Source organism: Salvia splendens, chromosome 10, assembly GCF_004379255.2.
Source record: "Salvia splendens isolate huo1 chromosome 10, SspV2, whole genome shotgun sequence".
Taxonomy (NCBI): Eukaryota; Viridiplantae; Streptophyta; class Magnoliopsida; order Lamiales; family Lamiaceae; genus Salvia; species Salvia splendens.
In genome coordinates this window covers 19822761-19848443 of record NC_056041.1, presented here as the reverse complement: position 1 = coordinate 19848443, position 25683 = coordinate 19822761, and the positions used below count along the sequence as shown (strand labels likewise).

Genomic DNA, 25683 nt, shown 5'->3' with positions numbered 1-25683 from the left:
TGTTTCCCTTTTGTTCGGACTCTTTTCTTTTGGAAACTTTCTAATGTTAATTTCAGTGTGTTAAAGATTGCATAATTACTAGTTATTTCGTAGAATAACTAACAGAGTCATACTATATGTGTGATTTTTGTATCTGAACTAGAACTGATCTTCACCTACTAAGGCAGAATGATTCAATCTGTTTTGCCAACAACTTCCTACCAAATGGATAGCTGACATCTATGATTATCTGAAGCTGATTTGGTGCTAGATCGATCTTGTATAAACTTAAGTCTCTCTGTAAATTCTGGTGCCATGGCGTGTTGGGTTGAAGAACTTGATTTTCCTAGACTAGAAATCCCAGTAACCATTGATGGAATATGCCATGTATTGTCGGATTTTGACCTTGCTACAGCACACCAGGATACTACTCTTTACCTCTCCAATCTTGATGACATGATTGGAGTGCGCCTCTTCACTCCGACGGTCTACTTCTACCAGCCACAGGGCGATGAACCTGTTGTTCAGATACTCAGGGACGCGCTGACGAAAGTTCTAGTGCCTTACTATCCTTTCACAGGCAGGCTAAGAGAGACGAAGAATGGGAAGCTGGAGATTTTCTTTGGCCCCAATCAAGGTGCTCTGCTTGTTGAGGCCCATTCGGACGTCCCCTTTGCAGATCTCGGTGATTTATCAGTGCCAAATCCTGCCTGGATGAACTTGATCTACCGATTTCCCAATGAAGAACAGTACAAAGTTGTGGACATGCCACTGGTGATAGCTCAAGTAACCAAGTTCACCTGTGGTGGCTTCAGCCTTGGTTTGAGAATGTGCCATTGTCTCTGTGATGGCCTCGGAGCAATGCAGTTTCTCAGTGCCTGGGCTGAAACAGCGAAAGCTGGCTCTTTGGTGGTGAATCCGAAGCCTTGTTGGGATCGAGAGGTATTTCTGCCCCGCTACCCCCCCAAGATTCAGTTCTCACATACTGAATTCAAGAGAATTGTCGACGGTTCCACCTTGGCAAAGACACTGTGGCAAGGCAAGCCTGTCCAGAAATGCTACCGGATGAGCCGCGAATTCCAAGCCCGTTTGAAGATACTAGCACAAGCAGGAGAGTTTTCATGCACAACCTTTGATGCAACAGCAGCTCATGTGTGGAGATGTTGGGTAAAAGCACTGAATGTGAAGCCTCCCGACTGCGAGCTTCGCCTCACTTTCTCCGTCAATGCTCGCGAGAAGATGAGAGATACTCCTCTGAAAGAAGGTTTTTATGGTAATGCCTTGTGTGTGGCATGTGCTACGAGCACCATAGAGAGCCTTGTGAAGGGATGCCTAGCTGACACATCCAAGTTGGTCCGCGAGGCTCGGTTAGGGGTCTCGGAGGAGTATCTGAGATCAACAATCGACTACATTGATCTCTATAGGCCTAAGAGGCTAGAATTTGGTGGCAAACTGACAATAACTCAATGGACTCGGTTTTCTATATACGAGGCAGCTGATTTCGGATGGGGTAAGCCAATATATGCTGGCCCTATCGACTTAACTCCAACACCACAAGTGTGTGTGTTTTTGCCTGAAGGAGGGGCTGAACCAAGTGGAACAATGTTGCTATGCATATGCTTGCCGGAATGTGCTAGTCATGGATTCAAAGAATTGTTATTATCAAATTGATTTTTGACTAGCACGTTTCGTGACTGTATAGCAGAATCCAGCATGTTTAGCATGATCTAGCTCATTACATATTTGCCTGTAATATATGCAATATTAAGAAGGCATGTGTTCATTTGGATCAGGGTTTTTATGTGCTTTTCCCTTTTTTTTGGAACCTAGAACAAGATAAATGTAGAATGTGTTGAGATTGTGAAGCACAGAACTTATGAGTCAACCAAACAGGAATAAGTTGGCAAAGTCACAATTCATAAAAACTCATATTTTGCTGTTGTTTTGATACTCAAATGCTGCTACTTGAAAATAGCAAGCTATACACAGCACAGGAATGGCGAGCGGCAAGTGTTTTCGTTATCTGATATTTGTGTTGACCTCTGTTTGTGTTGCTTCTGTGAAAATAGGGCTCTCTGGTGTTGAGACACCACCAGGCCCGGCTATGTTTGTATTGGGGGATTCATCGGTCGATTGTGGAGACAACAATCCGTTCAACGGTCTCTTCCACAAAAATCTGTCGCGATTCCCTTGTAATGGCTCTGATACAACTCTTCTTCCACAGCTTCTTGGTACTCTCTCTCCAACTCTCAAAGTTTTGTAGGATTAAGAATGAGGGAGCAGTAGTTTCTAAGCAAATGAGCTTTTAACTTTCTTTCTTTCTATCAAGAACTTAATATGCTCTCTGTCCAGAAATGCTATCATGTCTAAATTATTTATCTGGATAAATATGTATTAGTAAGTTAAATTCTGTGATGCAGCGAAGCGGATGAAGTTGCCGTATACCACACCATTCTACAGTCAAAATGGCTCAATTGATCGGATCTTAGGTGGTCTAAACTTCGGGTCAGCAGAAGCTAGCATCCTCTCCCCTCGTAGTCGAAACTACCAGTCCCTCAACCAGCAGCTCCGCCAGGCATTCGAGACTATTCAGTTATTGCAGCTCCAGCTTGGTGAATCAACTGCCAACGCATTCATCAACTCTTCTATCTTCTACCTCTCCTTTGGGAAAGACGACTTCACCGATTTCTTCCACAACAACTCGTTAGGTAACAGTGGCTTCGACTTTGCCCACATTTTGGTTGAGCAGATGACAAATGGCGTGAGAAGCCTGTACGCCTCTAATGTGAGGAAGATAGTATGTGCTGGTGTTGTGCCCTTGGGGTGTGCACCGCAAGCGCTGCTGCTCAAGTCTGGTGGCAATGGCGTGAGGAAAGCATGCTTGGACGATGTCAACAAAGTGGTATCGTACTATAACAGGCGACTGGAGGGGAACATAGCCGGCATGGACCGACAACTGGGAGACGCGCGCGTTGTCTTCTGCGATGTTTATGAGGGCGTGATGGAGTTCATCGATCACCCAGACAAATACGGTGCGAGCGTGATTGGTTCTTGTGTGGCGTTGTAAATGGCGTGGTATTTACTATTGAGGTTTGTTTGTGGTGCAGGCATAAAGGATGTGAGGAATGCGTGCTGTGGAGTGGTGAGGGACGGAAAGGTGAGTGGCTGCGTGTCAACGGAGATGGCCTGCCAAGAAGCTTCGACTCACGTGTGGTGGGACTTGCAAAACCCCACCCCGGCCGTGAACTCGCTCTTGGCTCAGTCCGCATGGTCTTCCCCTTCCCTTTGCCGCCCCTTTTCTTTGAAACAACTCTTCTGAGTTGTATAAAGAGTCAAGAATGGGGAATAAAAGAAGCATTGAATTGTGGTTAAATAAATGTAGTACAAAAAGCAAAATAAGTGTTAATGACACAATAATTAAGCGTGTAATGAATTCAATTAGCTACAACAACAATACATAGTCCATATATAAATGAAGATATGAATCTGCATGGAAATGTGAATTACACAGAGCTTAGAATGAGAAGAAATATATGGAAAAAACAAATCCAATGAGGAAATGGTGGATGGACACTAAATTGGTTGTGCTTCCAGCATCAGATGATGGTGATGTTGTTTCTTCTCCACCTGAGGAGGGGCCTTCAGTTGGTGTGAATGCTGCTGATACAGAAATTCATCAAACACAGGTTGGGACAAAAAATTAGAATAAAAACCTTTTTAGTGTGTGACAAGGAAAATAAGATATATACCTGGTGAAGGGGCTTCAGTTGGTGTGAGAGCTGATACTGGAATACCTATGGCTGCATGCTCAATAAATTAGTCAAATTCATAAAGTTATACTGCTATTCCTATAATAAAAGCCTAGCCTAGTTTACAACATCACTCAACCTTGTAACAGAATGTCATGTGAAGGATTAATTAAGGTCTAAATAATCTCGGAAAGGAAAGACCTACCTAGTGCCATATGTTACTACTACTAGCTAATTACTCTTATTTATTTATCAACACTTAGGCGGTGTTCGGTTTGCAAGATTGTATCCGGGATTAAATTTGTAGTGTGTTTGGTTCATGAGATTCAATCTCTTAACTCAATCTTAGATGGATAATCATGAGATAATTAGTCATAGCTAACCCCTATGACTAAAATAATCTCACCACTCAATCTTAGATTATATCTTGGATATTATTTTATCTTGACAACCGAACAAGTAGTCCTAGATCTTATACTATATTGGTTTATAAGTATTCATTTATGTTAATGACAAACAACATTGAACAACAAATTTACCACCCACAACTTACACACTATGTGATTAAGTTTTGTGTAATTCAGACCTCTATTATCAAGAAACTTACTACTCTCCCCGTTCATGAAAAATAGTTTTGTTTTATGATTTTGAAATGTCCACAAAAAATAGTTCTATTTCAAAAAACAGAAAGTTTTTCTCTCATATTTTACCTATTTTTTCTCTTCTTTTTACTTATTTGTCATTAAAACTCGTGCTATCTACAAATAAGACTATTTTTTATGACTTTATTTACTAAATAATGTCGTGAGAATTGAATGGATAGTAAAAACAATATTTATAGTGTCGTGAGAATTGAATGGATAGTAAAAACAAAGGGACTACCTATATTAATAATTTGAGAGTGACAAGTAGTTGGATGGGCAATAATTATCATTAATGAGCAAAGATATATAGTTGGTCCTTCGGTAGATTTTAAATATTTATTACTATGAATATTATTGCACCTTCTAATGCTTATTTTATTTTATTATCACACTAAGATTTTATTCAAATTTGGGGAAACACAATAATTGGATCGGCCCATAAATCATGTTTGATTAAACAAATCATTACTACATCTCAAGTGGCCCCCAAAATCACACTAGATGTTTTGAATTAATATTATTTAATTCTTAAAAAAGTAGTGTTGTCAATCTTGCTAATGAAATAATCGTTACCATTAGATATTTCAAAATTAGTGGTTTTCTATAGTTAAAAGTTAAAACCACAATTTATCCAAATTAGCGTGCATTAAAAAAAGCGTAGAGAATTAAGAAGGAATTGCAAATACCTGCACACAAGCTAACCGGAGGGGTAGTGACATTGCAGAGAGAAGGCAGCTTAAGAGCTCTGTTGAGATCGACGGCGATCCCAACCTTCGAGGGGTCCCCCAACAGCTGGCACAAGCAGATTGGCTGCGTATCCACCAAGTTCCCCAGCTCCGGGCAGCACCCGCCGGCGGGTTGGGTCAGATTACTCCCCTCCTCCACAAATGTCAGGCAATCCGACAGGTTTAGTAAATACGGGAAGCAATCCAGCGTCGGCGCCGGCACGGGCGCCTCCGGCGATGTCGGCGCCGGCACGGGTGACTGCGCGGTCGCCGTCGCCGAGATAATGACGGCGATCATGAGTGAATATGCAATGGTGGAGGAGGACATGGCTGTGGTGGTGAAATTAGGTCGAAATAGGGTGGATTTGTGCTGAGCTTGCTTCGGTTTGTTAATATATAGGCGCAAATAACACAACACCTAGCAATTGGGGAAAATTGAAATTGTGTGTGTAAAAAGATGAAGAAATTGGAATGGGCCCAACCGCCAAATTTATTTCTTTCACATTTCAAACTCTGCTACATTTATCTCTTATTTTTAAATAAACTTTTATCGGTTGTTTTGATTTACACTATACATAAACACAATATTTGTCATCCACATGTCTAAGACGTAGTAATAATAATGCTCTTCAATTTTGATATATATATATTTTTCTAGTGAATGAATATTTTCAAAATTGTCTCACCATAATTACGAATTAATACCAATATTTTCTATTAATTTAAAAATGGTATAAATATCATAAACTGAACATTTCGTGTGTTATTTCCCTTAGTGGGTTAATCGTCATATCTGACTGGCATATATGACTTTTTTTATTCTACTTGGTACAACTAAATCAACGTGGACGTACTTTTTTTTCCTTCTTGCCACAAACTTTTAAAGTGGTACTAGTATAAAAGGACGCAAACGTTTCACATTGCGGATATAGAATGAGTTTTCGCAGCAAATATCTTATTCGGGGTTGGGAAATAACACGCAAAAGGTTAAAATGATGATATTTTAAATTACTTTTAAAGGTCCTAAAAAACATCAAATTTAGGCCAAAGTTTGTTGTTTTAAGTACCAATTTCTGAAAGATGAATGAATGAATTAAGTTGGCAAAATTGAAAAGCAATTTAATCTTCCGCATTAAATAGAATTGACAAATCACATTGTGATTTTTGTATAGATAAATAAAAACGTAAGGAAATTAAATATTGAAGCAGTTGGAAGGTAGACATAAGGGGAAAGGCTTTGGAATAACTTTCTCAATTTGCTTTATATTAACAACATCACATTTTTAATTCGACGTATGCAAAGTAAAAATGTTGTCGCATGTGACAATACCACACAATATTCTAGTCCACAAGTTTGAACAAAAAGCATGATGCAAAATTAGGTTTTTGGAATTAGATGGGAATTTATGGATGGATCACTCTAATAAAATGGGTTGCATTTATTGTTGGCAGATGGAAAGGTAGTGCCAACTGTTATCTTAAATTCACAACTTTGAATTAGGAAAATAATTGTGATAAATTAGTATAAAATGTACTATATTCGAATTTAGTCTTTCTTTATAATATTAGAAAATCATGAATAAATTCAATTTTAATAAGAGTGAACGGCACAAAAGGGCCCTAGCTTTTCGCTGTGTAAAGGCAGAGACCCCTAACATTTAAAAATCTCATCACATGTATCTAACAAAATATATAATCACAAATCGTGTTTTTTCGGACCATAGCACCCTCAGGGCTTGGAAGGGCAAAATTGCCCTTTTGTATGGCCGCCACTGCATTGGCTGTTGCATGTACTGTTGACGTGATGGCGAAAAGCAATTGATGTGACAGAAAAGCATGTCTTTTGTCCCCTATTATCTTCCCACGCTTCAGACTTGCATTGCAATTTCTAAAAATTTTGCCAATTCGCCAAAACACTTAGGCGGTTGCTTCTCTTTCTTATTTCCCTCCAATCCACTTTCACTTCATCATTTTCGTCTGGCATAACCCTATCTCACCACAATTTTCTACTCATTCTCGGAAAACGCCGCTACCTTTCACGCCATTTTCATCAATGCCTCCAAAACGGAGACGAAGTTCCGCTGGAGCGGTCTCCGGCCATAGTTCTTCAAGGCGCAAAAAGAAGCCGCCAACGCCATCGTCTTCGTCACCATCACCTCCAGCATCACCTAGATACGGTAGAAGGGGCCGAGGACCGGAGATAATAGACGTAGACCCAGAAACATGGAGCATTCGCGATCCTCGGCTGGATTTCTTTGTTCCGGAAGAAGAATATAGTAAGTTCAAATTTAAAATTCCAAGCAAGCTATTTTGACTGTGATTTAGGGCTCTGAAAATTGGGAGGTTTTGTGAAATTGTTTTGATGTCGTCGCGCTTGAGAAATTGTTTTGACAGTGATTTAGGACTTGATATGTGAAATTTGTTGGTTTAAATTTGGAATTTTTCTAACTATAAACAAACCCTAACAGGGGACCGTGCCAGGATATTTTCCGTCGCTTTTCATCACGGAGGGTCAATCTTCGAAATCAATGGACAGAAGAAGTATATTGGGGGCAATTGACATTCTTTGACTATAGCTAGATTCGCCAATTCGAGCTCTTAGATCTTTCCAGCATGGTGTTGCGGTTGGGGTACAATAGGAAAACCATCTGTGAGTTCTATTACGTTCATCCAAGGTACAGTTATGGCTGTATGGGCGTGGAATCCCGTGCACTCATGCTATCACAACAATCAACAAGAAGGGCGACGACGTGACGCGATTCGTTTCCCACAATTATTTGATGAAATCATATTTCCAATCTACGTCGATTATCAACTATTCCCGCAACAAGATTGAATTCTAGTATTAACGATGTTAGCAACTTAGCATCCAATCCATGTACAAAGAACTTTGTGAAAGATGAAAGAAAATAGGAGAATGGAAATATGATTACTATTTTGTTTGAGAAGACAGGACTTACACATGCAGGCTATGTGCAACATAGGGTGCAGGTTTAGTGGGTAAATTGTCTAAATTGCCCTTCAGCCCATTTGGGCATTTTCGTCCTGAAAATGACAAAATATACATGATTTGTGATTATATATTTTGTTAGATACCTGTGATGGAATTTTTAAATGTTAGGGGCCTCTGCTGTTACACAGCGAAAAGTTAGGGCCATTTTGTGCAGTTAACTCTTTTAATAAATTTATATTTTACATCGTAACTCTTTAGGGTAATTAAGTTCAGGATTGTGGTGTTTTAATTTCAATTTATAAAATAAAATGTCTGATCTTTCTTTAGCAAAAAAGAGTTTATTTCCATTAACTAAATTAAATAGTTTCATCCATTGTGGAAATATGGAAACAAGCCAAGGGAAAAACACAAAACTGACCATGAAAATGGACATAATAGTATATATCTTAAACACCAAAAAATGAAAAAAATTGAAAAAATGCTCGGATTATGTAATCTAATTTGGGTGGTAAATTGATAACGATACTAATTAATACTCCCTCCGTCTGAGAATAGTAGTCTCATTTTTTCTCGCACAGATTTTAAGAAATGTAAAAAAAAGTGGATGCAAGAAAGTTAGTGGAATATGAGTGTCATTTGTTTATAATAGTTTTAAATGACGAGTAGAATGAGTTAGTGGAATGTGAGATTTGTTTATCATTTATAGTTATGAACCGTGACTCATATGCAGACAGATCAAATTGAAAAAACGGGACTAATATTCACATATCAAGGTTGAGTTAATGAAGCAGAAATCTATTATGATAAGATTCATCCGATTTCTCATAGATCTCTAACCAAGCTCATTGAATGTTCTTTACAGAGAATCAAATTATATGCAATACATGAAAAATAAAGTGTATTAGATGAATATTGGATACATATCACAGATATATGCAGAATTAAAATAATGAGATAGATCCATCTCTCATATGAAAATGGAATTTTGAGTCCCACCAATATCTAAATGGGGGGTTGGGATTGAATTCCTCGTAGTTGTGATATTTTACCTCATCCAGATTCAAAACTGAATAGTTTATTGTCTGTATAATATTCAAACTCGTGAGTAAAAGTAATTGATTGGTTAGATGATTCAAGGTCGAATCTAATTGGTGGAATGATGGGAGTAGGAAGCTGATACGATCCCTATATCCTAGTATTTAGTTATCTTTTGATTCACTATATCTTTCCATATATTATTTTCTTGGTCAATAAGTTAGGGTAGTAATTCTAGTATTATATATAGGATAGATTGTTATCATTTTATGCAATGAATGAAATACAATATTATTTGAACCCTAAAGAGTCTCACGGTTCCCTCACTTCTGATGCCGCTGCCCGACGGGAAGCCCCGCGCACAGTCGCCCAGATTTATCTGAACTTGATCTTGAGCTGCCCGACGGAAAGGTTTCCGCGCACAGCCAAATCTTGCCTCCGCAGATCCTACGATTGGACGCCGGAGAGGTTATCGATCGCTGAGTATCCTCGTCGATCATAGTTAAGGGAATAGCCCTTATCAATTGGTGCTTTTATCCTGTACTCATCCTCCGTCTTTGTTCATCCGTATCCCCCACATATATCTCCATTACCAAAAAAAAATTAGAAAAAAAAACTTTTTCAGCCTACACCTCCGATCTGCAGCACAAATTCTCTACATCTTCTTTCATACATCAATTCAATTCATAGCCGCTCCCCGGACGTGTTGGGACCCGCCATATCGATCCCACCACCAGCAATTGGGGCAACAGAGACAGCCCTGGGACCTGCCACGACAAAGACAATCAAGGGGAGTCCAGCCCTATGTCCCACAACAGCCACCACATCTCCGAGTGACGCCCTCTCGACTCGAGATGCCACAGCAGCACTACTCTAGAGTGGGGCGTTATGAACAATTGATCGATCTCTTGGATACCGCTACCTCCAGGTTGGAATCACAATTTGAAGAAATCGATCATCGTTTGACAAAATTGCAGGCATCGCCTAGGCGTCTTCCAACTTGTTGGGATCCGCCCTTCCAAACTTCCAGTAGCCGCGTTGGAGAGAGTCACGCTCCTCGGCTGCACAACCCACCACTATATGGGCAGCCGCCCTACACCAACATGGATTCCTCATATGTACCGCCGAGGCAATACAAGACCTCGACTATTAGGCAACCCACCTATACGTCGGACGTACCACCACGAAGTCCCCATGCTGAATTTCACCAATAGCGGCACGAATACAAACCCTCGCGGTCTACATCACCGCCGCAGGCAGGACACCGCTGCGTAGCAGCGCCACTGACAGTTGCTGCTGCACCGCTGCCACCAATGCGATCAGATTGTCCGCCGAAGCAACCAAGTCCAGCATTACCCACAGAGTTGCCGCCCTCCGCCACACCGGGGGCTTACCGACCTTTGCAACCACTGCCCGTAACAACTCCAACATTGGCCGCTAATCCACATCCACAAGCTGGTGTCCCGATCTCAATGAAAAGGAGGGGAAATTGTTAGATGAGGTGCCGTCCCCACCAGTCGTGTTCTCGGCATCGTGCAACCCCAATATTATTGTCAAGAAAGAGACTTTGTTAGAAGATGGTGTTGCGAGGGAAAGGAACACCGTAGATGGAGAGAAGTCAACTGCGATCGTGAAGGAAACAATTCTACTCAATGGTGATGAGAGTGGTTTGATGGAAAAAGCTATGAATTGCCTTCGTGAAGTATCGTATCCATCTGTCATGGTCTATGCACTTACTTGCGCTGGAGGATCGGAGATTACTAGGGAGGAGGCCTACAGAAAGAATGATGATATAATTAAGAGGGTCACATTGATTCGTTTGTGTGCTTTTGACCCTGGCATATGTGTCAGTTTTAGCAAACGAAATTGGGAATTTCTTGCTCTACACTTGGAAGCAATGGATCTCCAGGTTGAGGATGAGAAACTGCACATTGACAATGTTCTCTGGAATGCTTTGAATATGCTGTCGGATGATGATACGGGGCTGCCACATGGAGGATTTATGAAGTGCTTGCTAGCCACAAAGACATTTAACATCGGGATAAACATGCCGGCAAACCCTGTTGTCTTCACTAATGTTCAGAAATCTGATGGGGATTATTATGTCAGGAGACGTTTGCCTATTTGGCGTGCGTTCGATCCAGGAGGGTATAGCTCGCCAACGCTTTTGGTCGTGATGCTCGTCATGGTGTCGTGGATTCCCACCTTGAGGACAAGGTGGATTTCAACCGTGGGGGAGTTGATACGATCCCTATATCTTAGTATTTAGTTATCTTTTGATTCACTATATCTTTCCATATATTGTTTTCTTGGTCAATAAGTTAGGGCAGTAATTCTAGTATTATATATAGGATAGATTGTTATCATTTTATGCAATGAATGAAATACAATATTATTTGAGCCCTAAAGAGTCTCACGGTTCCCTCACTTCTGACGCCGCTGCCTGACGGGAAGCCCCGCGCACAGCCGCCCAGATTTATCTGAACTTGATCTTGAGCTGCCCGACGGAAAGGTTTCCGCGCACAGCCAAATCTTGCCTCCGCCGATCCTACGATTGGATGCCGGAGAGGTTATCGATCGCCGAGTATCCTCGTCGATCATAGTTAAGGGAAAAGCCCTTATCAGAAGCCCCGTCTATAATATTTATCTATTGTTTGTACTTACTTTCTAGATTAACTATTATTTCTTAGAATTAATTAAAGTATTTTCGAAAATCATCCTATGAGATATTCAGGATTGGAGATCTTTGATATATCGGACCGAAGTGTGGGGGCCGCCAAGGCGACGAAATCACCTTTGCTGTAAGGATGGAAGATTTTCGTATATCTCCAATAATTGGAATCCAAGCCAGATCATAGGCTCTGATTTTTAAAATTGTGGCAATTAAATCACTATCATCTGCTTTGTGGATGTTGCCAAATGCAATTTATTTTTCTATTGGTTTTGTCAAATGAATAATTGTGGCTATTAAATCAGTATTATCTGTTTTGTGGATGTTGCCAAATGCAATTTAATATTCTATTGGTTTTCTCAAATGAATATTTGTAAACCCATGAGGGTTGACCTTGGTTGACTATGATTTGTAATTGAATGGGAGAAGAAACGAAGAAAACGAATGAAGGTTGAGCCATTTTCACCATTTCAATTTCGAAACCACACTTACATATTATATTTCTTCGAATTATGTATATTAAACTTACATATTGTAGTTGGTTTATCATAACACAACGATAGACAACATTTTACAGCAAGTAAACATAAATACATATAAATTAGTAGTAGTACATTTTTACTGTCATATTTATCCTCGCGAACCTGTCAAAATTTAAATTTTTTCTGATATTTTAAGTTTTCTACTTCAGTTGAAAATTACATTGAACGGTCAAGATTTGAAAAATTTACTGATTTTTAACAATGAATGACTTCATTATAAATTGCATCTACAACATTGTATAATTACTCCATAGCTACCACAAAATTAATACCAATTGATGTGGTTTGCAGCCGATGGCCGCACCAGTGGAGAAATGACCGGAAAATGTGTAAAAGACGTGAGGCAAATATGACATTTCAGTTAAAAAAAATAAAAATTTCTCTATTGTTTAAAGACTACTATTAGATTGTTATGTATGCAAAAATTAGAACTCAAATCAGTTACAAAAAGCATTGCAAATTAGACTGAGCTCCCATACCAAATTAGAAGCAAGCGACATTTGTTCGGTCGAAGTAGCACCCGGTGGGGCCTCCATCGGGCAGTAGAGCCAGCATGACGGAGCCTCGAGCCCCCTCTTCCACCGTCAATGGTCCCGTGTGCCAGTTGAGATCGGTGTCCACGTATCCCGGGTGCACACAGTTCACACACATATCTGGATGCTTCCTAGCAAATAGTCTGGTGTAGGCATTTAGAGTTACCTTCGATATGCTGTAAGCCGGTAGCATCTTCTGCCATCCGTTGGCTTCAATCGCTCCCCGTTGCACATCCTGGAGAAACTGTCGCAGAATCCTTTCGATTTTCTCCTCCGTTAGAGTGTCTATATCCCCGAGTTCTCTCCTTCTCCGCTCATCAGGGACACGCTGCGTCATCACAACACACTCCGAATCTCAACTCCCAACAAATCAAACAAAGCAATCGACTAGATTATGCAAACTATCGTCACGAGTTGCCCAACTCACGGATAATTCTCCCCTCAGGGAACTGACATTGACGACCCGAGCCCCTGAGATGGAGCGCTGCAGCAGAGGAAGAAGGCCCTCGGTTAGGTTCTTGACACCGTAGTAATTGGTCTGTATGTATTCTTTTGCTGCTTCGTAGGTGGTTTTCATAACGTCTTGGATCATGTCCACCGCCTTTCCTGCTAGCTGCATTGCCGGAAAAACGAGAAACGAGAATTATGTAACAGAGGTTCGTCGAGAGCTGCTGCGATACTATGGCTTACCCATATTTCGGGATCGATATTTTTAGCCCTTAGGCCATCTTCATCAACTTCTACCCCAGTAGCTCCAGCATTGTTAACCTGTCAAAACAGTACTACTCCTTCAGTCATATTAGAAATGAAACCGTTTACTAAAATAGAAACTTCATATCTCTACTTTTTTCCCTCTTTTACTTACTCTCTCTTCACTTATAAAACAACATTACATAAAATCCCATCGCTGAAAAATAAATATTTCATATTTATTTGGACGAAGGGAGTATAAATCAGTCTTCTTTGCCCTCAAATTTTAGCAATACAGGTAATTGGCTTTAAGGGAATGATACGAAATAATTATTGCTACTACTACTTATTACTACTTTCTACTCAAAAAGCTCTCTCTAGCTAGTTCTTTTGTTTTTCTAAACACGAACAAAACTCCCACTGGTTCGTGTTATTCATATAGTTGTTTGTGTTGTGTCGTTATCACAACAAAACTAAACACGAACACGATTCAATTAGAATCTGATTCAAACTATGACTAGGAAATATAGTATGGTAAATGTAAGAAGAATAATAACAAAAAATACTCATTTGATAAGAAAACATCACCATCAACATATCTTTATCTTTGTTGATAAGATAAAGGACACAGCACTACGCCATTAGCTTCGTTTTCGTATATAACAATGCCGTGCTTTCTTTAAAAAATTAGTCCCTCCTTTCCATAATCGACAATAGACTTTCCACTTGGAGTAGTATTGTTTTGTGTGTTAAAAGATAAAAAAAAATTATATATTAATGTGAGGGAAAAAATTTTCTAAAAAAAAGAAATGTGACATTTTTTTATGAAATAAACTAAAATGCAAAGTGTGACATATATTAAAGGACATAAAGGAATATTAGCATGTAGTATCATACATTTATCAATGTTACCCACTATTTTTTAGCTTGGAGAAATATAACACTCATAAAATTTAAAACTCACATACAATTTTCTATAAACAAATTCAGAAAATTATGCACATTTAATAAGTGAGATGAAACTCTCTCCTTGCAATGGATACTCGTTTAGTCGTCTATAGTAGACCGTATCAGTTTCAATGTAAATTGACAAAGTAAAAGATAAAAATTATGGAGTAATTGCTACATCCATCCACGAAAAAGAATTATATTTTCATCTTAGCCCGTCCACTAAAATTAGTATTCCCTTCATTCCATTTTCGTTACAATAATGGAGGAGAATACACTAAAAAAATACAAAGAGAATAAAGTAGTAGAAGATAAAATAAAGTAAGAAATGATAAAAGTATTGCGTTTTATTAAAGAAAATTGATAAGGAAAATTAATACTATAAATCATTTTGGGAAATGGGAGTATCTATCTATCTATAGTAAGTCCATCTCTATATCGTGGTGTGTACCCATTTCAGGAGTCTAATTTAACTTCAGCACAAATTTTAAGAAATATAAGTGAAAATGGTGAAAAAAATATTGTATAGATCTTATTTTTAAATATTAATTTCATAATAAAACGTGTATGGGAAAAAATTAATGGAACGTTTCAACAAAGATGAACCAGTTTTATTTATTTGTCCCAAATACCATTCCCTCTCGACTCTTGTTCCAATTTCGACGTCCACTTTTTTTAATCTATCAACAAAGATGGGCTTATTTTTCTGTTTTTAATTAAGATTAAACATCATATGCTGTCAGATGTGATATTGATTGAGACGAGAGTGTATTAAATTTTGTAAGTACCGATTAACGCAATATTGGCTAGCATTCAAGTGGACCCACTTTTCCGTGAAAGCGAAACAATAAAATTGATTGCTCAAAAAATAAAAAAACACAATTAAAAGTGAATGAATGTTACCAAAATATCGAGGCTCTGGAACCGCCGCGTTTGGATGAATAGGGCGAGGGAGTGTATGCTTTGCGCGTCTTGTACATCAAGCTGATGGAATAGTACATTGGAGAGACCCGATCGGTGCAGTCGATTGGCGGCTTCCACGCCTCGTTTCTGATTTCTCGCAGTCAAAACAACGGTGGCGCCGGCAGCCGCGAGCTGCCGGACTGTCTCGAAACCGATGCCCTTGTTTGCTCCGCTAACCACCGCGTATCTGGAAACACGAAATTAAATAGATCTGCATTTTATCTACTTGAAAGTATTTTGGATTTGAGGGAAAAAAAAGCATCCGATTTATTATCTCGTGGGCGGGTGAATCGATGCAATTACTGAATATTTTGTATTTAATTATGCCTGCGGCTGAAATTAAGAGATGGTTTACCCAAATCTGCTTTGCAATTGCGCAGAGCCGCAGACCATCGGTTGAGCAGCTGCCACTCAAATCTCAATCCAACTCAATTTAATTTCTATTTCCTCCAAATTATTATTCACATTATCAATATTCGTTCAACTCAATTTTTTTTACTAATAACCATCCGGACTAGGCATGCACAAACCGGCCCGGCCCGCCGGTTAACCGGCGTTCGGAACCGCCGGTTCATGAACCGGAACCGGGCGCGGAACCGGAGGGTTGAACCGGCAGAAGGGTCGGCGGGTCGTAAGGGACGGTTCAGGTTCGACAATATCTTGAACCGTGAACCGGCGGTTCGGCGGTTCGAACCGCCGGTTCAAAAGGTCGCACAGTGTAAAGTAGGCTAGGGGTTCGTAGGGGTTCAGGTAGGGTTTAGGTAAACCGGCGGTTTTCGGTGGGAACCGGCGGTTTTTCGGGAAACCAGCGGTTTTCGTCAGAAACCGCCGGTTTTCGGTCAGAAACCGCCGGTTTGGCAGCCGGTTTCCGCCGGTTCCGGTGACTTTTCAGAGGCTAGGTCGTAGGTGCAGTGTTTAGGCCTGCAAAACCGGTCATAAACCGCCGGTTTTCTGACGCAAACCGTGGACGAACCGCCGGTTTATGCTGAACCGCCGGTTCCGGCGGTAAACCGGCGGTTCGGCCGAATTCAAATTTCAAATTTTTTTATCCAATTTTACTCCTTTAAATACCTCACTTCTCCTTCATATTTCCTTACCCCATTCTTGTGTTAACAAGGATTTCATTCTCAATCTTCATTTCTCTATTCTCTCCTCATTCTCTCTAATTGTGCAAGTTTACGTTTCAATTCTACACTTTCTACTCACTACTAATCTACTATATATGTTGTTGTGCTCATAATTTATCACTTCTTTTATACTTCATACATATTTCATTCCAAGTCCATACTACTTTCATTTATCAATATGTCTTCTTCTCGTGGTGGATCGGGACGTGGTGATCGGGGCAAGGGAATAGCCCAAGATCAAAGTACTACGCGTCCCTCAAAATCTCGACGACCTAGTCGTCGAGATGTTATGGAAGAGGTTTCCCGATTGGCAGCCGAACGCATGCAAGTAAGTAATGAAAAATTTGTTTTCCAATTCATATTTTAAAATTTCATTAAATTTTTTTTTGCATTCATACTTTTAACTTCTACGTACATAATATTTGTAGATGTAAGAAGATCATAGGACCGCCATGCTACTTGCTGAAATGCAACAAGGTGGGGGTAGGGGAGGTCGTTCCCAACAAGATGAGGAGTTCGACGTTACTATATCGTCGGACTCGGACAACAACGAGGATATATCGCATTCTCGTATTCCTTCTAGCACCGGCGGAAATGAGGAGATGCCTCCCCCTCCTCCACCCGCTACTAACCCGGCAAAAGCTTTGAAATCGGACATTTTTGTCAAACACTACAAGAGGGTCCCGGTGGTGATTCCAAATCCTCACGATCCGAACTCTCAAAAAGAGACTTCGGAGTTTCATGTTTACTGCAACTATTGCGATAAAGTGTACAAATGGTCCGCCGGTGGTGGATATGGCACCTTCCGTCGCCATTTGGTGACAAAGCATCCGGTAGAATGCGGCACTACCTCTACCCAAAGCCAACTAAACTTCCAACCCGCCGGCTCGGGTTCGTCAGGTACGCCTCTATTTAAATATGAGAAAAAGAATTTTGATGATACAATGACTAGATGGGCGGCTATGAAGCATTTGCCCTTTAATGTTTTTGATGACAAAAGTTTTGAGGTTACTATGCAAAGTGGTTTGAATGTAGCAATCAAAAGAATAGGTAGAATGGCCGTGCAACGATCTACCGTTCGGCAATGCTTGGAGAAAAAAGTAGAATTATCACGTTATTATTTTAGTTAACTTGGGCCACAGGGTGAACATTTGCTCAGATGTTTGGACGGATTGTTTTAACCGTCATTCATACATGGGTATTACGGTTCACTTTGTGGACAATAGTTGGACTTTGAACAAGTGTTTAATTGGTTTTAGAGAATTTGAAACTCCACACAATGCACCCGAAATTGCTTCTTTTATTATACAAGTGTTGAATGAGTTTCAGTTATGCAACAAGATATTTTCTATTGGTTTTGATAATGCAACTGCCAACACCGCAAGGTAAGTATTTTCATCAAAGATGCATTTGCCATATTTTAAATTTATGTGTACAGAATGCGTTTGAATTATGGCAAAAGCATGTTTCTCCTATTAGAAATGCAGTTAGATTAATCCATCAAAAGCCACCTATTGGCAAAGCATGGAAGAAATATTGCCATCAAAAGAATGTCAGGTACACGAATTTTACTATGGATGTGTCTCATAGATGGAATTCGACATATGATTGTCTGAATTCTACTTTGACACATAAAGATGCTTTATGTGATTTTTATAGAACTAATCCCTACCGTGATTTATATTTTTCGCATAGTTGTTGGGATATCAGTTTGGCTTTATTAAAATTGTTCAAATATTTTAAAAATGCTACTGTTGAATTGTCGGGTGTTTATTATTGCACTGCTGTTCGTGTTTTGGAGCATTGCATGTACATATCCCTTGGTTTTAAAACTGCAATGAAAAATGCTTCCTCTTCTCCCGAGTTAATGTGCGTTTTGTATTATATGATTGAAAAATGGCTCAAGTATTTCAGTGAGATTCCTAACGTGTTTTTGATTGCAAAGGTATTGGATCTAAAATGGAAATTAGCAGGTACCTCTAGAATTTTAGATTTTTATTATAACAATTTGAGTTCAATTGATCTTAGTCCCCTTCAAGCAATCCAATCCGATACCAGTGACGAATTTGGAGTTGACCTCTCAGAAACCTTTCAAATAAACCTCCCGGACCGGTCAGTTGTGCAACAAAACCTCGAGTTTAACTTGCGCTCTCTCTACACCGAATATGAAACCAAGTATAACACCACTCACCAAGTCAGAAGACCCCCTCCTCCACAACATAACTATGGCTTTGCATTTCAAGCCGATTATGATGACTCCGATGCGCAATCCCAACTAGCCGACCTATACAACTACAGCACCGGCGGAAGGTCCTCAGGTATGGTCAGTGAATTAGATTTATATTTTGATTCACTCTTTTCCTTTGGTGATGAAGGTCCTACTCCTCCCGCCCAAATCGACGTCCTCGATTGGTGGGGAACCCACGAGAAAGATTTTCCCATCCTTGCTTCAATGGCCAAGGAGATTTTTTCTGTTCCGGCTTCCACCGTAGCCGTCGAGTCCACTTTTAGTGTTGGCTCGCGCGTGTTGGATGAATCAAGAAGTAAGCTCTCGACGAAAAATATGGAAGCCGTGATGTTACTTGATGATTGGGCCAAAGTTGACATCCGAGAACAAGAAAATGATTGGGATGATCGTCAAGAGGGATCACAAGATGAATTCACTGGGGATGAAGCTTAGGCCAACCGTCAACCGCCGCCGGCCAAACCAAATAGGTAAGTAAGGTAAGAGAACTACGTGGACTTTGATTCCCTAATGCAAATGAGCAATTGGGATACGTAGGCACCTCAACTTAAATTTTAAATTTAAGTTGAGCTCAAGTCCTTTTTCTTTTATTTCTTTTTTTTCCCATTAATTCATACTTTAAAAATATGCAAATACAATTACATAATTGTATTTGTATATACTCTAGTCGATGAAGTATATTTCTCTATACGGCTAAATGAGGGAAACTTTTGACAATTCTACTATAATTGTTGATTGTTAGACGAAACTCAACATTTAAAGTTGAATTGCTAAAGGTGTCCTTAATTTAGTTATGTATAGGGATGTCAATAAAGCCCGCGACCCGTGGGCTGACCCGAATAACCCGCCAAATTTATAGGGTTAGGGTTGAAAATTTCTAGCCCGATAAAATTACAACCCGACTAGCCCGCACCCGATTAACCCGCAACCCGTTAGGGTCAGACCCGAAAACCCGATGGGCTGACCCGAAAACCCGATAAAATTTCTATTGTTCTATTTATTTGACTCCTAATTGGACAATTTCATTGATTATTTTTATAATATAAATAACTAAAAAAATAACATTCAATTTTATATTAAATATATAAATTATATATTAAAATTTTATTAATATAATAATAAATAAATAAATTATAAACTTCTAATTCATTAATAAATATTTAAATTCGTAAAACATGTTTTAAAACATGCTTTAAAATATTTTAATTTATGTTTTATTTTACACAAATCTCAAATATTAGTATTTGATCATGTTTGTGTTTGAGTTAAAGTATATATCTCAAATTTATCATAATTAAATATTTATATTTTATAAATATAACTAATTTTCGACATTATTTATTGGATTGATCGCATGTTAATTTTATCGGTAGCAACTCGATTAACCCGTTGGGCCAGCCCGAAACCCGAGCGTTTAGGGTTAGGGTTGAACTTTTATAACCCGAAAAAATCTCAACCCGATTAGCCCGCACCCGATTAACCCGCAACCCGAAACCCGGTTGGCCGGCCCGATTGACATCCCTAGTTATGTAGAAAGATCTTCTTCGCCGGTTAAGAGTATATATATAATACACTTATACGTTTAAGAACTTCAACGTCGTTCTTGTCATTTGTAATTAGTTGTTGACTAGTAGTCTCATTTGTATTTAAATTTTGTTTAAGACTTCAAGACCGGCATATGTTTTCGATTTGTAATTGTTGTAACTTATAAACATGCAATTTCAATAAAATTGCAACTTTAGTCGTATTTTTTTTCAATTTTATTTACTCACATTTCATACATAAACAACTTTGAAAGTGTAATGTAATTTGATTAAAAATTGAATAGTTGAAAAATGCAAAAAAAAAAAAAAAAAGTCGACGAACCGTCGAACCGGCCCGGAACCGGCGGTTTTGAACCGCCGCGTAAACCGCCGGTTTGTTGAACCTGAACCGGAACCCCCGGGAGCTAGGCTGGCCGGTTCAGGTTCAAGCATTTCCTGAACCTTGAACCGCCGGTTCATGACCCTGAACCGCCGGTTCGTGACCCTTGTGCACACCTAATCCGGACCATACCATTATATGTTTATTTTTAAATTATTTTTATTAGTACTATAAAAAACACGATAAATGATAAAATAAAAATAAATAAACAAAACACATAAATTACAAGGCTTGAGAATCACAATTTATATCGAACAACATATATCTCGTCTTGTTTCACTTCAAAAATTATAAGTTCCATAGATAAGAAGTGTTAGAAGATATCACGTAAATATGGGAAGATTACAAGATCAATCACCAAAAGATTACAAGATCAATCACATTATTCTTCCTAATTTGTAGCTAGGGCAAATCGTGTAGTATCTTACCATATGTAAAATCCTCTCCTCCTATTTAGCCGTGTAATTCCTTCATTGTGAATATACTTGAATGAATAAGAGATCCCTTTACAACATGGTACCAGAGCAGAGGCTCAGAATATAGATTCATCATAGCCATATACCGTTTCTCGGCCAGAAGGCAGAGGACACCACCAAGAACCTGCAATGTCAGAAGGAGACGACGTTAAACCCGGCGAACTCAAACTCAAAGCAAGCAAGAACGTTACAGTAGCGTTCAAGCTAAATGGACGGAATTATCCACTATGGGTTCGACTGATGCGAGTTGCCATCGGGAGCAGAAGGGCGTTAAGGCACATCACCGGAGTGCCGAAACCCCCAAAACTAACCGATAAGGAGTATTTGGAGTGGGGGGAGACCGATTTAGTGGTCTTCTCCTAGATCGTGGACAATATGGAGATCGATATCGTCGGAGATTTCGCACATCACCAAAGCCCGAAGGCGATTTGGGAAAGCTTGGCAGTGACGTACCAAAGCACATCAGATTCGTATATGATAAACGGTTTGGAGGACAAGGCAAGCCGGATCGTCCAAGGGGACATGGATCTGGAAACGTATTGGAGAATACCAGAATATCATCAATACCCGAAGGCTCTATAAATTCTTGGCTGGACTGAACCCGCAATTTGAAGGAACCAGGAGGGACATTCTCAAGGAAAGTCCGGTGCCACCAGTAGACGTCGCGTATGGGTGGGTCAAGAGGGAAGCCACACGGCTGAAAATCATGCCGGCAACGAACCCAGACCCAGCCAGCGCCACGAACGGAGTGGGACTCGGATTTGGAGCCTGAAACACCCGGTTTCCTCCTCAACAACCGTCACCCCATCCCGGCCAGAACCTCGCCGCCACCAACAACCGCCGCGGAGCAACCAAACCCGACAAATCGAAACTATGGTGCTCAAATTGTGGGATGAACAAGCATACCCGGGAAACCTGCTTCAAATTGATCGGTTTTCCGGAGTGGTGGGATGAGAGTCAAAAGGGGAAGGAGAAATTGGCCGTTGGAATGGAGGAAGTCGGCGGAGCCGAGACCGTAGCCCGTGGGCGAGTCGCGGAGGGAGGAGCTCTGCGCGACGGCGGCGGCAAGTGAGGAGAAGAAGTAGGGCAGGCGGCGTTTGCCGGTCGGCTCGGAGGAGGAACGGAGTGCGGCGTGACTGAAGGAGGTAATGGGCTAGGGTTTCATAACCCTTGCCCACCTTATTTCTTTAAGCCCATCAATTTCCGAAAATTACAAAAGTTACCCCACACTTTGCAACCTGCCCCCCATGCTTTAAATAATCCGAAACAAGACCCTATATTATGTGATGACTTACCTATTAGCCCCAATAGGTTTGATATATTGCATGAATTACCTATTGCATGCACTGTACAACATAAGTCTAGGAAATAGGATAATGCATGGATTTTTGACTGTGGGGCGACCGATACTATGACACGTGATAGATGGGATTTTGTAAATTTTTGTGGGACTATGAAAAGTCAGATACAAACGGCGAATGGGGAATTTACTTCTGTAGAGGGAAGTGGAACAATTGACATCTCGCCAACGCTAAAATTGTCAAATTGTCTCTATGTTCCAAAATTGTCACATAAGTTGATGTCTATTAGCCACGTGACGAAGGAATTGAATTGTACACTACTGATGCATCCCAATTTCTGTGTATTACAGGATATCAAGACGAGGTGGATAATTGGGCGTGGCACTAAGCGTCAAGGCCTCTACTATGTTGATGAGATGGCTCACCAGGCAGTGCCGCAATGCTGGCTCACGGATCTGCAACTCGAGACGCTTGGTTGTGGCACAGACGTCTAGGTCATCCATCTCTAGGTTATTTTAAACTGCTTTTTCCCAATTTTTCCCATCTCAAGGATTTTGATTGTGAATCTTGTGTTTTAGCGAAAAGCCACAGACAATCTTTTAAACCCTCTGAAACTCTTGTTAAGAGTCTTTTTTCACTAGTACATGCTGATGTTTGGCGCCCTGCGTCTGTCACTGGTGATCATGGTTTTAGATACTTTTTATTATTTGTGGATGATTGTTCAAGAATGATGTGGGTATATTTTTTGAAAAATAAATCTGAAGTTTATGAAAAATTTGTCATATTTTATAAACTAATTCAGACTCAATTTCAGATGACTATTAAAATCCTTAGATCTGATAATGGGAGAGAGTTTGTCAATCTGGAAATGTCAGATTTTTTCGTGGATAAAGGGTTAGTTCACCAAACCTCCTGCCCATATACCCCCGAACAAAACGAGTAGCCGAACTCGTGCTTTGTTTTTTGACTCTAATGTTCCAAAATTTTTATGGCCTGAGGCAGTTGCTACATCTGTTTATTTGGTGAACCGTCTTCCTACCAAAATATTGAAAATGAAAACTCCGTTCCAAGTTTTATCCTCACTAGCCGATGTTCCTGCACCCCTTACCCTACCCCTTAAAATATTTAGATGTTCGGTGTATGTTCACGTCCCCAAACACGAGAGAACAAAATTTTCCGCTTGTGCTATAAAATGTGCTTTTTTGGGTATGGGATAAATCAAAAGGGTTATAGGTGTTTTGATCCATCGTCTAGAAAGATAAGAACAACCATGAATTGCAATTTCTTGGAATGTGAGTACTACTACACCAATCTTAGTGGTCAGGGAGAGAGTAGAACTATTGATAGGACAAGTGGACCCCTAAATTGGTTTGTGTCATCACCAAGCGAATCTACTGTGGAACCAACAGAGACAGTTAACACTGCCGCCGAGCCTGTCTCGTCAACGGCAGAGCCTCCTCAATCGCCTATACCTAACAGTCCTCCTCCAGTGATATCTGAGGTAATTACTGAAACCGAGATCAATAGTACAAGTATTCCTACGACTCTGACGCAGACCCAACGGAGAGTGCCGCAATTGATGGGGACACTGGACAATATATACTCCCAGATCGAAGCACAAGGGGGTTCCACCCAAACGATACAGCCCAAAACGGACCCCGAAGAAAAGCAGATATTCAGTTTCGAATTTGGCAATAGCAAATCTGACAGAAATGGCAAGGGCCTTTATGGCGGCCCTATATGAGGAAGAAGAGCTTCCTAGAACGGCAGAAGAGGCAATGAAAATCCCACATTGGAGAGAGGCGATGCTTGTGGAGATGAAGGCACTAATGAAGAGCAAGACGTAGGTAGTATGTATGAGGCCAGAAAGATCTAGGCCAGTGGGATGCCGTTGGGTGTTCACAATCAAGAGGAAACCAGACGGATCTATCTATCGATACAAAGCAAGATTAGTAGCGAAAGGCTATACCCAAACATATGGAGTCGATTATGCAGAGACCTTCTCACTAGTGGCTAAGATGAACACTATTCGTGTACTATTCTCCATCACTGCAACAAAAGACTGGCCACTACATCAGTTCGACGTAACTAATGCCTTTTTGCATGGAGAGCTTACTCGACCCATCTATATGGAAGCTCCGCCAGGATTTGATGGGGAATTCAAGACATGGGAGGTGTGTAAACTCAATAAGACTCTGTATGCTTTGAAGCCATCACCGAGGGCCTGGTTTGGAAGTTTACCGAAGTAATGAAGAAATATGGATACAAACAGAGTAATTCAGATCACACTCTGTTCATTAAGAAGAAAGAAGGGAAGATCACGTGTCTGATCATTTATGTGGAAGATATGATCCTCACGGGAGATGATGAGGAAGAGATCAAGCAGTTGAGAAAGAATCTGTTCGCCGAATTTGAGATGAAGGATTTGGGCCTATTGAAATATTTTCTGGGTATTGAGGTAATGCGATCCAAGAATGGAATATTCATAAGCCAACGAAAGTATGTGTTGGATCTCCTGGCTGAAATAGGAATGCTGGACTGCAAGCCCGCGGAAACTCCAATGATGCAGAACCATGGTCTCCGACTGACTGAAGGTGCCGAACTGACTCACCAAACGAGGTATCAACGACTAGTGGGTAAACTTATCTATCTTTCTCACACTAGACCCGATATTGCGTATGCCGTGGGAGTGGTAAACCAGTTAATGCATAAGCCACAAGCCGATCACTGGGAAGCAACATTGAGAATTGTGCGCTATTTGAAGGGAACACCAGGGCACAGAATCTTATTCGAGAACCACAGGAATTTGGAGGTGCATGGGTTCACAGATGCAGATTGGGCAGGAAATCCAAATGATCGAAAATCAACTGCAGGATATTTTACCTTCGTTGGAGGTAATCTGGTTACTTGGCGGAGTAAGAAGCAAAAGGTGGTAGCTCTATCAAGCGCAGAAGCAGAATTTCGTGGGATCAAGAGTGGACTAACAGAGATCCTATGGCTAAAGAAGTTATTGATAGAACTTGGCCTGATATCAAAGGAACCGTGCAAACTCTTTTGTGATAACAAAGCTGCGATCAGTATATCTGAAAATCCGGTGCAACACGATCGAACGAAGCATGTGGAAGTAGATCGACATTTCATCAAGGAAAACATAGAAGCAAGGGTGATAGATCTTCCAT

The 25683-nt window shown here is 40.3% G+C and overlaps 4 protein-coding genes across 6 annotated transcripts; 2 read left to right on the top strand and 2 right to left on the bottom strand.

Moving 5' to 3' along the window:
• Positions 1-113: 113 nt before the first annotated feature.
• On the top strand, positions 114-1762 carry LOC121751021 (omega-hydroxypalmitate O-feruloyl transferase). Its single transcript, XM_042145717.1, has one exon. It carries the CDS (start codon positions 295-297, stop codon positions 1648-1650), a length of 1356 nt encoding a protein of 451 aa, XP_042001651.1. The 5' UTR covers positions 114-294; the 3' UTR covers positions 1651-1762.
• A 76-nt stretch (positions 1763-1838) lies between these two features.
• On the top strand, positions 1839-3408 carry LOC121751022 (GDSL esterase/lipase At1g71250-like). 2 transcript variants are annotated; one of them, XM_042145719.1, is made up of 3 exons: positions 1839-2171; positions 2400-3011; positions 3087-3408. In XM_042145719.1, the coding sequence occupies exons 1-3, from the start codon at positions 1976-1978 to the stop codon at positions 3296-3298; spliced, it is 1020 nt and encodes a 339-aa protein (XP_042001653.1). In that variant the 5' UTR covers positions 1839-1975; the 3' UTR covers positions 3299-3408. The 2 variants fall into 2 exon arrangements, with proteins under 2 accessions (XP_042001653.1, XP_042001652.1); XM_042145718.1 differs by having other exon boundaries at positions 1839-2210.
• On the bottom strand, positions 3397-5591 carry LOC121751023 (non-specific lipid transfer protein GPI-anchored 11-like). Of its 2 annotated transcripts, none has more exons than XM_042145720.1 (3): positions 5059-5591; positions 3729-3779; positions 3397-3639 (listed from the first exon to the last, which is right to left on the bottom strand). In XM_042145720.1, exons 1-3 carry the CDS (start codon positions 5423-5425, stop codon positions 3494-3496), a joined length of 564 nt encoding a protein of 187 aa, XP_042001654.1. In that variant the 5' UTR covers positions 5426-5591; the 3' UTR covers positions 3397-3493. The 2 variants fall into 2 exon arrangements, with proteins under 2 accessions (XP_042001654.1, XP_042001655.1); XM_042145721.1 differs by having other exon boundaries at positions 3397-3636; positions 5059-5577.
• A 7068-nt stretch (positions 5592-12659) lies between these two features.
• Positions 12660-15881, bottom strand: LOC121750567 ((+)-neomenthol dehydrogenase-like). Its single transcript, XM_042145127.1, has 5 exons — positions 15788-15881; positions 15373-15619; positions 13522-13599; positions 13259-13444; positions 12660-13159 (listed from the first exon to the last, which is right to left on the bottom strand). The coding sequence occupies exons 1-5, from the start codon at positions 15823-15825 to the stop codon at positions 12782-12784; spliced, it is 927 nt and encodes a 308-aa protein (XP_042001061.1). The 5' UTR covers positions 15826-15881; the 3' UTR covers positions 12660-12781.
• Positions 15882-25683: the final 9802 nt, after the last annotated feature.

What these genes read in the sequence shown, in the direction of transcription:
- LOC121751021 (XM_042145717.1), top strand. Translation starts at nt 295, where the DNA reads ATGGCGTGTTGGGTTGAAGAACTTGATTTTCCTAGACTAGAAATCCCA.
- LOC121751022 (XM_042145718.1), top strand. Translation starts at nt 1,976, where the DNA reads ATGGCGAGCGGCAAGTGTTTTCGTTATCTGATATTTGTGTTGACCTCT. An exon ending in TCTTCTTCCACAGCTTCTTG is followed by an intron (nt 2,211 to 2,399) that starts GTACTCTCTCTC and finishes TCTGTGATGCAG; the next exon opens with CGAAGCGGATGAAGTTGCCG. An exon ending in CGATCACCCAGACAAATACG is followed by an intron (nt 3,012 to 3,086) that starts GTGCGAGCGTGA and finishes TTTGTGGTGCAG; the next exon opens with GCATAAAGGATGTGAGGAAT.
- LOC121751023 (XM_042145720.1), bottom strand. Translation starts at nt 5,425, where the DNA reads ATGTCCTCCTCCACCATTGCATATTCACTCATGATCGCCGTCATTATC. An exon ending in TCCGGTTAGCTTGTGTGCAG is followed by an intron (nt 3,780 to 5,058) that starts GTATTTGCAATT and finishes TTGAGCATGCAG; the next exon opens with CCATAGGTATTCCAGTATCA. An exon ending in AACTGAAGCCCCTTCACCAG is followed by an intron (nt 3,640 to 3,728) that starts GTATATATCTTA and finishes TTTCTGTATCAG; the next exon opens with CAGCATTCACACCAACTGAA.
- LOC121750567 (XM_042145127.1), bottom strand. Translation starts at nt 15,825, where the DNA reads ATGGTCTGCGGCTCTGCGCAATTGCAAAGCAGATTTGG. An exon ending in TCCAGAGCCTCGATATTTTG is followed by an intron (nt 13,600 to 15,372) that starts GTAACATTCATT and finishes CTGTTTTGACAG; the next exon opens with GTTAACAATGCTGGAGCTAC. An exon ending in ATATCGATCCCGAAATATGG is followed by an intron (nt 13,445 to 13,521) that starts GTAAGCCATAGT and finishes CCGGCAATGCAG; the next exon opens with CTAGCAGGAAAGGCGGTGGA.